The sequence below is a fragment of the Anopheles funestus genome, chromosome 2RL (genome assembly GCF_943734845.2).
Source record: "Anopheles funestus chromosome 2RL, idAnoFuneDA-416_04, whole genome shotgun sequence".
Classification (NCBI taxonomy): Eukaryota; Metazoa; Arthropoda; class Insecta; order Diptera; family Culicidae; genus Anopheles; species Anopheles funestus.
This window is the reverse complement of record NC_064598.1, coordinates 37089194-37102372: the sequence shown is the minus strand read 5'-3', so window position 1 is coordinate 37102372 and position 13179 is coordinate 37089194. Positions and strand designations below refer to the sequence as shown.

Genomic DNA, 13179 nt, shown 5'->3' with positions numbered 1-13179 from the left:
AAAATACTCCACTTCCACTACTTACTCATTTCTGTGTCATCTGGGCAAAGCACCTTACACGGTGTACCGATGTCACAGCAAACGGTACTAATAGTAACAGCACCCAGCAGCAACACTATCCAAACGTTGCATCCACTCGCCATGTTGGTCGATACGGTATGAATCGTCCAGCATGAAACCGAGACGCATTTTAAACGATCGTGCAATCGAGCTAGGTCTGTGGAATGTAATGTTGGAAGATAATTCGCTTCCAATGCCTTAAGCGTTGTGTCTGGAACGCAGCACAAGAACAGACCGGCGTGGTGGAAACATCAAATGAAACGTGACTATTTGCGCAGCAATCGAAAGTGTGCCTTATGTTTATTGTTTCGGTGGCCTGCACATGCCCGTCGGTTGCTTGCACATGTCCGATTATCAACCACACACACACACACACAGCAAATGGAGTGTACCAGGTGGTTCTAGCTTATTGAAGAAATTATTTTTAATACTTCTCTATCGAAGTCTCTTCGCGTTAAGTACATTTGGTGCTGTTTAAACGAGCCTTCAGATTTTAATTTGGTCTACCACGTATCGACCTGTCTCGCTCACGCTTTGCAAATGCTCTCTCTCTCTCACACCAATCCGATCCGATCATGCAGACGTTTGTAAACAAACCATCTATTCGTCACCTGCTTCGCGTGGTTTGTGCATCACAAAAACTGCTCCCAAAACATACTTGTCTTTATTCTGATATCGTAGTATATTTCTTTGTAGATTGTGCAAAACATTAGCCACGAACGGTAATCTTGTCCTTACTTTTTGTTTACAGCAAAAACAATGCGCCATCGCAAGCAAAAAGTGCTATGCGTAATGCGTAATTCTAGGTAGTGAAATTAACATCGATCGATGCTAAGATCCAACATGCACAGCTTTTCTTCCCATAGATGTAAACACCCTTATTCTTGTGAAAAGTTGCAACAGTTTTACCGTAAAGTAGTATAGGAAAACAGTAATTTTTGCAACAATGAAAAACATGTATAAATATTTCCTCGCATAATCAGAATTTGATCTTTTGATGCATCGTAACGCTGATTGTACTTCATCGCAAGGTTATAAATAGAGTGCGATCTACACATAACGGCGACTCGTTAAATGTCAAATCTTTTCCTTTTGCGAGAATTTGATCTAGCAACCAACGACGTGTTTTTTACGAAATTTGTAAACGGCAGAACCTTGGTATCATAGTGAATAACGCTTCGTACATATGTAAAACCCGGTCATTCTGCGCCCATAAACTTGGCCAGTGGTCATTCGCTCGGTGAAAACGGTACGTATAAGTCTAGCCGGATTGTGTTGTTTTGTACCATGGTGAACTTTTACTGCTTTTACTTGTAGCTATGCAGTCGGAAGATTCATCGAGTGCTTTCCCGGCGACCAATCAGGCAGGGAAGATCATCTCCGTATGCTGGAATGCTGGAGCACTTGCTGCGGCTTACTACGATATCGATCAACTAGAGCTGTATGCAATCCAGCAAGCAATCGAACCAAGGCCCCAATATGCGCTACTTCGTGAGCTTGTCCGCCGATATCACCCGTTGCTATACGTTATCACTGGTCCCAACTGCTTCTTGGAAGATTGCCGTGAGGTATTGGGCGCTCCTATTGCCCTTCCGAACCAGCCGGAAGCATCGGAGTCGATAGCCGCAAACAGAACAACGGCTAGTCAATCCGCAAATGTGAAGATCGTTGAGTATTGCACACAAACACAAACAGCTGCCAAAAGTCGTTTGCTAGCACTGAAACTTCCCGGCATGCCGCCGGATTCGGACGAAACCGAGTGCCGAACATTTCTCGAGAGTATGTTACCGTTTGAGCAAGAACTGCTCGTGTACAGTGTTGGCAATTTGTTGCTGCTTTTGGACACCGCAGGCGACTCCGTATCACCGGCGCAGCTGGTGACGAAGATCAATCTCATCACGCCCAGTACGCAGCTCATCATCGATGGGTTAACGTATGAAGCGTTGCAGATATTTGACACTAGTCGACATCCGTCCGGGTTCAAGTGTGGTACGGATTCGCGTGGACTGTCCGTGTTCAGTTTGTTCAACAAGTGCTCCTCGAAGAATGGGGAAGAATGGCTTAGCCGGTTGATGACGCAACCGATACGAGACCGAACGGAGCTAGAACACCGCCTCAACACCGTACAGTGGTTACTTGAGAATGTTCGCTATGCGAATCAGTTTGATCAGTGTTTAAAACATCTGTCCAATGTAGGACTACTGTACCGAAAGATCTTACAAGGTACCGCTCGCAACACCGATTGGAAGATGTTGAAGAAAAACCTCTACTATATGTACACACTCTGCAAACTTTGCGCCTTGACACTGCAGGATACAAACATTACGGGTACAGTTGTCCAGCAGCTCGGCCAATACACGTGCAATCCGGGAAACGCGCTCAAACACGTGCTTTACACGATCGATAAATGTTTGGATCTGGAGAAAGGAGAAGAGGAGAATAAGGTGACTATTCGTGCCGGACTAGATCCTGCCGTTGATCGTTTGCGTGAACAGTACGACGGATTGCGACAAATCGTGATGGAATCGTCCCGACTTGGACTGGAAAGTATGCAACTCGACATGGCGAACATTTGCGTTACCTATCTGCCATCATTCGGTTTCGTGATCAGTACCCAGATTGATGAACAGTTGCAACGGTCGGGAATCTACAATAATTCCTCGTTCGATTTAGTATTCCAGGCGGAAAATACAGCGTACTTTCAGATTAACTTATGCAAGGAGTTGAATGACGAATTCGGTCAAATGGTTGCAACATTGATTGAGCACGAGCTGGCAATACAGATGCGCCTGACGACCTTTGTGGGCACAAAGTTCCCGGAAGTGATGGGTATATTTAAGCAGGCAGGCAAATTGGACGCCCTGCTATCATTTGCGACCGTTGCAAAGATGCATCGCTATGTGCGTCCAATTATATGCGACGAGAAAGCGCTACAAGTGCAAGCCGGACGGCATGTTGTACTGGAGCACCGTAGATCGTACCGATCGAACGATACCGACGTAGGTGAAACCAACAGGCACCTGCTGAACGTGATTGCCGCAGATACGTCCGTGGGGAAAACCACTTACCTTAAAGAGTTGGCCATCATCTGCTATCTGGCTCATGTGGGTTCGTTCGTACCGGCTACGTACGCCAAAATACCGATTCTCGATTCAATCTACACACGGCTCGATCATCCCGAATCGATATTCAGCGGTAGATCTTCCTTCATGTCGGAACTGTATCAGATGTCGAGTTTGCTGCAGAATGCTACCGCCAAATCGTTGGTTCTGATTGATGAGTTTGGCAAGGGCACTAACTATCTCGAGGGGAAGTCACTACTGATTGGCTCCATAGAACATTTGCTCAAGCGTGGTCCTAATGCTCCCATCACCTTCGTTACAACGAAGTTTACCGGAATTGAACAGTTTTTACCGACCCAGCACCGGTACCTGACGGTGAAGGTACACCGCGATATTCGAAACCATTCACGAAACGGTACAAGCAGTGATACGCTGGACGTGACCTCGATCGATCCTAGCGATCCAAACGAGCAGTAAGGACTTACTCAGTTCAATCAAATGTCCAATCCTATTCGTTCATTACCGATTGCCCTTTTTCTGTACTTGCAGACTTAAAACCACATACCAGTTGGCGTTTCGTGCCGTTGCCTTTGCCGTAATGAAACATCATCAAGCGAGTGGCAGAGCACCGGCAACGGAAAACATTCGGCTGCTGATGGATGCCACTCCGATCACGAGGGTACCGGAACGATGTCTAGAAATTTCGCATCAACCGTCACGAGCAGCGCACGACACGGAATCGATGACGTTATCCACGGTGGAGCCTAATAGAAATCTTATCGAAAAACGGAACATTTGAATTTTTTAGCACCATGCCGAACCTCGTATCGCACCGGCGATGGATTGTTAGATGGTTAGATAGAATTTTTGGGACCGTTCCGTGAAAGGTTCGAATATGACCTTTACCTCGCTAGCCGACTGGCAAGCGATGCAAAAGGTTGTACGCAATTGATCGCAAAGTAACGCTTCCCAAACCGACTCCACGAAAACATGCTGTCCGCCATATGTGCTCCGGCCAGAAACGAAGAAGTATGCCGTCACACAATCAATACCCAACCGAAATGGCGCACTGATTCTGTTTGTTTATAATTAATGATTTATTGATTTTTCACGTTCGCACACTCTGGCAGCGGGTTTGAAAGGATGGTTGCGTGTGTTGGTGGAAATAATAATTTTCAGTATAGTGTAGCCATGGCCGTAGCATTTATGCAAGTGCTTGAAAATATAGTACGGGAAAGAGGTGAGCTATATGCCAGGAACTGTACCTTTGATTGATACCCGCGCTCACTACCACTTTCCGTCTGGCAAGGTCACATACCGGCATTGGTGTGACGGTTCCGTTTAGTATGGAAGTGTTGAAATATGAATGTTGTCATACATTAACAATTGTTGCCAAATGGATTATTGCTTCAGAAGAATATTAAAAACAATAATATTAACGTATACGTCAAGTAACTTACTGATGTTAATATTTAAGTACCAAAACTGGTGTGGGCCAGTCAAGCAGTGTAGTGGGTGTTAATACATTACCCGTTCTGATTTACAATCTCGACTAAACTAACAATAAGCAAAAACAAAAAAGAGAAAAATAGTTAAAACAGATTAGAACGTACAACCAGTAAGGCTACAAACAGATGCATAATACTAAACCATTAAGCACGAAATAATGGGTCGTAGACATTCTTTTTCGGTTCGCTTCCAACACCTAGCCATTTATCGATAAATAATGCGAGAATATTGAATGACCAGTCGTAAACAAATCACTGTAGCAAACCACTATAGCAACCAACCCATATATCAACTCGTGTGATAATTTACGACACTTTTCCACCATCGCCGGAAGGTAATTTTGTCGTCATACGTGTTACAGTATTTCATCAGAAGAAACGGAACCAACCAGCCAAGGTCTGGCCGACATTATCCATCAATCATGCGTCCAACGTACTCTGTTGAAGTCGATCACACAGAAAACTCAGTATGACCCGAATATTCACCGAAACTCGCTTGCTCTTTTTTTTTGGCCAGAAAAGCGATCGTTTCAGCAAAAAATAACGAAGGTGCCTGTAAACAGCATCCCCCCCCGGTTACCAGTCTGCAGTCTACGCATCTGTTTACCCTGTCCGGTAATAATGGAAGCACTTTTCGACACCTGTACCGGCACCGTGGAACTTTGCACGAAGATGCGAATCACCATTTAATGGTGCCATATAATAATACTAATAACGTACATTAGAGTGCGACATGAGCGTAAGGCAAAGATTGGCGTCCCAGGAAAAAAAATGGACGCACAAATGGTGTGCAATTAAACTAACGTTAAGAGACACGATTGCTCTCTACCTCTGGACGAATCCGTTCGAACATTTGAGTTTAAAGGGTCCCAAGATCGGCTGTGTGTCTCATTGCGTTTACACGCTCAGATTTCTTCTGGCTATATGTATATTGAACAGATAATTTAACATACACCTTTATTCTATGTGGTTTGATACTTACGCACATCTGAGCACCAACAAAACATTTTGAAAGTCGTCTACAAAACTTATTTACGGACCTTTTTTTTTTGCTACCCAAATTTCATCTAATGATACATTGTAACTCCTTTACATGTACAACAATCGACATGCGAAAAAACCCCCCCTAAGTGCAGCCTAATGGAAAACATCCACTAACGCACCCTGTTAAATTGGGCAGTTGACACAAGCGGCTCCAAAATCGCTCACTTTTCATTCCCTCAAACACGCTAATAAAACAGACCACAGCATGATGGTAATGCGTCATTTGCCACCAAAAAATTCGACATCGTTTTACCGCGAAGATCACATCGTGGTGTGTCAGTCGAGGGGATGCAGGAAGGGACAGATATGGTGAGACCGCTAGACCCGCTATCTGGGCGCTAAAATTGGAAAACATGTACGTGAAGTGAGTCTTTATAGTCAACCTTTCCCTTAAAGTACACACTGGTGCAAAGCACGATCCACACCTCACTTGTTCCGGAACCAAGCATAAGTTCCAGCGCACTCGAGCTGTGTCATTGTTAGTCATCGGTGTTTGCGGAACTACATGCCACTTGCGTACAACCCCAAACGGGGGGGAACGTAACAGCCCTCAGCTAGTGCTCCCATGGTAAGCGCATGGACTGTGAAGATCATCAGCATTTTTTTTTTGCTTTCTGCTTTCTGCCCCACATAGAAACTACTCCAGCTCGTTGGGGTATGTTATAGTGCTGGGAATGCACACTGAATGAAGAGAGAGAGAGAGAGAGAGAGAATAAGAGAACGAACGCAAAATGTCTTCTCGCGCATAAGATATATCGCTGATCTTCATCTTCTCCTATACGCACAAAATATCTCGCGCTCCATTGTGAAGTGATCCTCGTCGCGCGGGGTTTTCCGCGTGCGTTCACGATCGAACCTCTATTTGTTGCCGGTTTTGTGTATGTATGTGTGTTTGGTTGTGTTGTTATTTCTCTCTCTCTCTCTCGCCCCGTCCTGGCATTTCCGACCGAAGAGAGAAGTGCGTGATGCGATACAATGGTGGTGGATGATGGTGGACCCCTCGTTGTATAGAAGAGTGGAACGGGCGTAATGCCACTGTGTTGGTACCGGGAGTTTACCGTACGCGGGAGTACATCGGTTCGTGGTCGCGTATGGCCGGTCCAGTTCGCTGCTATACACCGACCGGGCACGTGGCCACACGTTCCTTCGCGGTTTTTGCCTGTCGCTGAACGAACGAAGCGAACTGACTGTATATTTGCGTGCGTGCGCGCGCGTGTATCTGTATGTGTTAGTGCGCGCGCACAAACCCCGGTGTGCCACCCTTCCACGTAGGGTTTGGTTACTCATTTCCCTTTTCGATCGCATCGCAGTGTGGCGTGTTTTGCGGGTTCGTCCAGGTGATTTGCGTTTTGTTTTGCCTTCGCCAGCGTACGAAACGCGCTCAAAGGTTCGCCGTCATTTTGGCCATTCATTCATTCCGTTCGTGGTCGCGGTACGTGTACACCTTCGTCCTTCGGTGCTGGATTGAAGAGGCAAAGAAAAAAAAAGGAACATTTCCACACGCGCGCGCGAACCGTTTTTGTCGCGTTTTGTTTTATTTGCTGCTTCGTCAAATCAAACACATGCGGGAGCCCCACGTTACCGGTGGTTAAGCCAGTTTAGTGTTGTGCATTCTTCAGAGCAAATTGGTTCGAAAAGTATAAAACAAAATCTTTACACGTTTGCTGGTTAGTTGGGTAAAGGCAAAGTGCAGGCGAAAGTGCAATAAATAAAAATAATAATTAAACCGTCCAGGCCGTTCCTTGGCCTACTGTGAAAGGTCGTGAACGGGTGGAATAGTGGAAATTCCAACGCTAACGTGTGGCGTACGCGTCCACACACACACACACAACGCAAGAAGAAGAAAGCACAAAAAAAATCGTGAGTTTTGTGCAATTATTGCACTGTCATCGGAATGTGAGTGATTTTATTTTGTGTGGCCTTCTTGTGTTGTTCCGACCGCAAAGGTGGGTGTGTGTGCTATTGGTACCGGATTACCGGTGCTGCATATGAAGGATGGAACGGTGCAATGGGTCTGGGCAGTGCCGATAGCCGACCAGCAACATCCATTAGTGTTGGTGATTTGTTGGTGAAATGCTTTCCTTTCCCCTTTTCGCAGCTTTCCCACCGGAAAGGTTGGAATCGTTCGGTCGTGTTGAAACGGAAAATCATATATCTCTCCGGGGTTCGTCACTGATTGATAGTGTGTGTGTCTGTGGAAGTGATGGTGGTTGGAGGAAGGGACGACATATATAAAAATCGAACCAATAATCCTTCACATGGAGTTCTGTACGCGACAGCATGCATTAACGCGACCATCGGAAGGGAATGAACCGGCCAGAACCGGAATAAAAGGTTAGTAGGTTTGCAGCAGCCACCAAAAAAAAATTTGGGGCAATTATTTTCATCCACCAACGTGTTGGTGCGGTGTAAACACGCCGAATTTAAGGTTAAGTTCTACGCCACCAGCTGGATCTGGCTATGGTCTTTTAGCAGCAGTAAGCAGCAGTTCCGACCGTCCTCTGGCCCATTGCCAAAGCGTCAATTTTCCTTGTACGGGTGCTGCTGCTAAATATCTCGCACGAGTTTATTTCTAGCATAACCGGGAACTCGTATCAGTTCGCATTTTGTTTATAAATGCACCACCAAGCCTCCCCACTATCCGTTTGGCTTTCGTGTGCTGTTTCTTAGAATGTCTATAGGTGACTTGTTCTGCCCACTTCCATTCACCGGAGAGTTGCAGGCATCAGCACCGTGCAACATTGCGGATAAACCGGATTTTGAATTGAATATTCTCCCGTTGTTGTGGCGGCTTCTTTACAACGGTTTCGAAAGTGTGCCACGCTTGTGCATTAAGCAGAAAGCAAGTGATTTATCTTGTAAATGTTTTACATCTCCAGCATTGCACATTACGACCCTGTGCAAAAGAATGAACACATAGGCACCGGGGTTTTTTAGCCGTTCTGACTGCTATTGGGGGTTTCCAACAACTTGTTGCACCGCATGGAATTAGATAGCTGGTTGGGCATTCCAGTGTTGACTTTCCTATGTTTTTTTTCTGTGCTGTACAAATCTCGGCGAGAATGTGCCTTCACTTAATCAACAACAGAAACAAAAAAACCTTGGTACGAGAACCAACGCGCGCGATCAATACGCGGGAACCGTCCTGAGCAAGGTTAAGTCATCGTCGGTCTGCTGGATACACAGCACATACCGATCTCCGGTCTGACCTCATCGTGGTCTACCCTGGGGCCGATTCTTCTACAAGCTTGAGCGTGCGTGTGCGTGCACACCGATGTGCAACACCAACCTAAGTCGATTCCCCTACCAAAAAAAAAGCAAAGCCTCAGTCGAGACACGATGGCTTTCCAATGCTGTTCCATCGAGACTCGACCGGTACACAGACGGGTAATGTTATGTAAAAGCTGCGACGCCACGATCGCAAGAAGACAAGAAATATGAAGACGATGGGGACACAGACAGAACTGACTGACGACGGTCACCTCCGTCACCGCGAGAAGCAGTGCCTAGCACAACTGTTCTCCCCACACAGTTGCACCCAAAAGCGAAACCATAGAAATCGGAGTGAAACCACGAAAGAGCACGTGTTGGTTTGTGGTAATTATTCAACATTAGCCACAGAGCTCTGCTCCCCCACCAACGGTTTGTGTCTCGCCCGTACCGAAATGGGGTGGCCTTTCTAATATGTTTCGGTAAACATTGGGCTGACCAGCTCCCCATCCAAAAAGGAATTAAAACTAACCGTTTGGAAGAATCAACTTACGCGTGTCGAATAGTAACGATCAGCGATCGAATTCGATCGCGAGTGCGTCGGTCACAGCATCAAAGCACCAATACTATGGCCGTTACAATACTGTCCGCACGAACGCAATAGGAACCAAAAGCTTCCCAACAGCTTCCATCCGTGGTGGAAGTACGTAAAATAAGATCGCTTATAGCCGAAGGACAGTTGTGGAGATTTGTGTGCATAATTTTTTTTTTCGTATCTTTTTCGAATTCGTCCGCACCCTTGAGCTAAAGTTGAGCTGTCGAGGTTTGGCTGAACGAAATGAAAACATGAATCAAAGAAGTTGCTTGTGGTAGACGGTAGCTATCTACACGGCATCCGCCAACCATCTAACCTTGAACGGTGTACCTTCAACAATTAGCAGCATTAGGGACGGTGAGGTAAGCGCTCGTCGGTGTGCAACAATTAGTCTGTTACCTATAATTTGTTTTCCCAGCTATCTCTCTGTCGCTACGTACGACGATGCTACAGGTATGGTTTAACCTGTCGTATGAGCTTGTGATCAGGTAGATTGATCAGCAGACGGGGGCGATATGCATAAACAAAATTGCTTACTTCATTAGCGCCTATCGAGCACAGTAGATCGATTCGTAATTCAAGATCATGATCGAGTTGTAATTCTACTGCAATTGTTACAAGTTATCTACTTTCGGTACTATACAGTAGTTCATGCGATACGCGGCAAATATATCACTATTTTAAGCAAAATAGTCGTTGTATAGTTCTGCGTATTGAATACTCAGCTTTTATGTTTAGTGGTGAGCACCTTCACACAAAAAAATGATTACCATGAGCTCTTTTGATGTGTTTCTATCGTTTTGCTGAAATATGCTGCCTTAGATGTAGAACACTATGAGTATACTCTGTCTTTTGTGGATGAGCCTAAACTGACTTTACGAGCTGAGTCGTCCCGTGCCATTCAAATGACTTGTCCATCGGAGCCTGGCAAATCTAATCCGCTGTACGGGTAGTGAATTCATCGTACAACTTAAAGAGCTTGTCATTATAGCGGTTCCTCCAATGTTCATACATACGAGGCCAACAATCTTGAGGCTCTTCCGCTCGAAAGGGTCTACGAGGGTTTCGCCAGTTTGGGACAGAGTCCATTTCACAGAAGCTTATGTGAGTGCTGGAATTACTGTGTATATATGTTTTATATAATCACAGTTGCGATCCTCGCGTCAGGTGTTTTGGATGAACAAGTTTTCTCAGCCGGTAGAAAGACTGGTAAGTAGTCAGACGATTTCTAATGGGTTCCATGCGTTCATCATCTCTGCATAAGTCAGGATTTGTTGGAATGACCGCTGGAAAATATAATCTAATGAAAAGTACTTGTAAATTGTGTCCGTAAAGTAAAGGTCTCTGCGAACACGGTTGAACATTGAACTTATGCGTTTTAGCATGGCGTTGATTTTAGACATTTGGGTATAATTTCGTTACTTTTCGGTATTGTATTGAATCCGGTTGGAATTTATTACCAAATATTCTTAAAATTTTGAGCTTTGAGCCCCATTTTAAAAGATATTCTTTAGGTGAATCACCCTAACCGGCGAGTTTTCAGCTTAAATGAGCAAGTAAACTCTGTAAAAAAAAAAATGGAGTTAAAGCTCCCCAGCCATATTTATGAACCATGTCAAATACGATTGCATTTGTTTGCTTCGCTTAAATGTTTGCAGTAATGATGTCATATAGAGATTCAGGCACAACAAAACACGTAATGTGCACTAAAGTTGGATTGTTTTTCGTTTTGCCGTGGAGATAATGGCCGTGAAGTCTACGGATATAAGTCATCGTTGTACGATCATCGCCGGCCATGAGTCAGATGTAAGGGAAGGAAGGAAGGAAGAAACATAAACCATCATGGTGGAAAATTAATGTAGAAAAACCACATCCAAACGAATGGTCCATACGGATGCGTTGCTGGGAGGTATCGTAACGCAGCAATGCTATCTGGAAGAAAGAAAAAAACATACCTCCATTCACCTGTCCAACGCTGGTCAATTGCTAACCCCGATCGAGCGTAACGCACGTTCGCCCATAAATTGGCAAACTAAGCGCTGTAAACCAGTGCTGGTACGGTCCCCTTTCACTCTTTACACGCCAGAGCTGTTACAAGCTCAGCCATAGAACAAGCGCGACCATACACGGTACGCAACCTCTGAAGCCTGTCGGAAGAATTTGTATGACTTTGCGACCGGATGGGGTTAGCAAATCGATTTCTCTTTCGCTTCATTGCACTGCGGTCAACCTTCCGGATTCTCGTACCGGGGCCGACCATGAATTCTTAGTACACGTTTCGCGCTTCACTCCACGGACCGGAAGGTGTACCGGTCAAAAGTACAAGAACCACGAAACCCACACATACAGAAGCTCATAGAAAAATCAATTGTCATCAGAAAGCTAAACGGCCCCCGCCCTCCATTTCATCCAACCAACCATTCTTCACGAATGTTCTTATTAGTGTCCTCCAGCAAAGCGCACCGAACGGAAATCGTCCTTTCCAGCCATGCCCAGGAAACCGATGGTAGTAGCTGTGTACACGTGGGGTTTTGTTCTTTATTCAACGGATGCAAATTTTTCTCGCTATTTATGCCCTCGCACACGGTAACGTCCTCGTAACGGACGGATGGAAGACTGGGGTTGAGGATCGACTGCTGCTAAACCAGATTTCTTTTTCCCACAATTAGCGAATACTTACATTTAGCATACTGCCCCTGTACCTGTACGGGTGAAAGTACCGAAGTGATTGACAGTGGCAGTAGTAGCATTATACGGCCCATTAGAAATGCTGGAAAGCCCCCAGTGCTGTACAGTGCGAGCTTCCTGTTGTTACGTGCAGGTTTTTTAAGATTTATTTCTTGACCAATTTACAAAAACTCAAATGTCCATGAAACTTGAGTTACTTAGGGTTGTTTTTCTCAACAAAGAAACGAAAAATACAAATTTGCTCTTTGGCTTGTGATTGAACAACACTTATGTGCAATAGAACGTCCGCCAAATTTACTACTATGCTACATGCGCTAATCTTACGCTGACCTTGCGGACCTTGCAACATGAACTCACAAAACAATCGACAATCCGGTACGATGGGACCCTGCTTAATATACAGCACAACTTCATTAAATATTTTATGCCCATCCTACCCCGTGCCAGCCTCGAACGAGCGCCGTTTGCTCGCTGGTTCGCATTAGCCGGCCATAATCTTAACCGCAAATCGTGTCCTGTGCAGGCCGCCGTCTCTTGGACGAAGAAGGTGCTCACCTGGAAATAAAGAGGGGGAGGTAACCACAAAACTGGCTGATAAATTTCAATTAGCTCTGATCGCACCCCTACGAAATCGGGTTGAGATTAAGCGGCATTTAATGGTGCGACCACGTGGAATCGGAATTCCAATGTGTGCACGTGGACGTGAATCGATTCCAAACTTCTAAGTACAGAAACCTGCAAACCGACCCCCATTCGGGATTATCTTCAATGCGCATTGATAATTAACATTGGCCACAACAACCAACTGCCGGCAGTTTTTTTTTTTCGTACTAGCAAATAGTAAACAACCGGTACGCTAGAGTACAATCAACTTCTTCACTTATGTGGGCAACACGGGCGTAATTTATGTGCTGATTATGCCACATACTACATGGACCACCAATCATGGACATAATTGTGAGGTAATCTTTCAGTACTACTTAAAAAAAACTCCCGTATTTACTACAGCAAA

The 13179-nt window shown here is 45.2% G+C and overlaps 2 protein-coding genes across 4 annotated transcripts in view; both read left to right on the top strand.

The window, feature by feature from the left end:
* The first annotated feature begins 509 nt into the window (after positions 1-509).
* Positions 510-3924, top strand: LOC125761054 (mutS protein homolog 5-like). Of its 3 annotated transcripts, none has more exons than XM_049421833.1 (4): positions 510-782; positions 1172-1309; positions 1378-3595; positions 3672-3924. In XM_049421833.1, the coding sequence occupies exons 3-4, from the start codon at positions 1380-1382 to the stop codon at positions 3919-3921; spliced, it is 2466 nt and encodes an 821-aa protein (XP_049277790.1). In that variant the 5' UTR covers positions 510-782; positions 1172-1309; positions 1378-1379; the 3' UTR covers positions 3922-3924. The 3 variants fall into 3 exon arrangements, with proteins under 3 accessions (XP_049277790.1, XP_049277788.1, XP_049277789.1); XM_049421831.1 differs by having other exon boundaries at positions 595-683; positions 812-1309; XM_049421832.1 differs by having other exon boundaries at positions 670-720; positions 812-1309.
* A 2863-nt stretch (positions 3925-6787) lies between these two features.
* Positions 6788-13179, top strand: part of LOC125761051 (phospholipid-transporting ATPase ID) — a 31930-nt gene continuing 25538 nt past the window's right edge. Inside the window, exon 1 of the mRNA XM_049421827.1 lies at positions 6788-8008. The gene's annotated coding sequence lies outside the window, so the exon portion shown is untranslated. The remainder of the gene's footprint in view (positions 8009-13179) is intronic.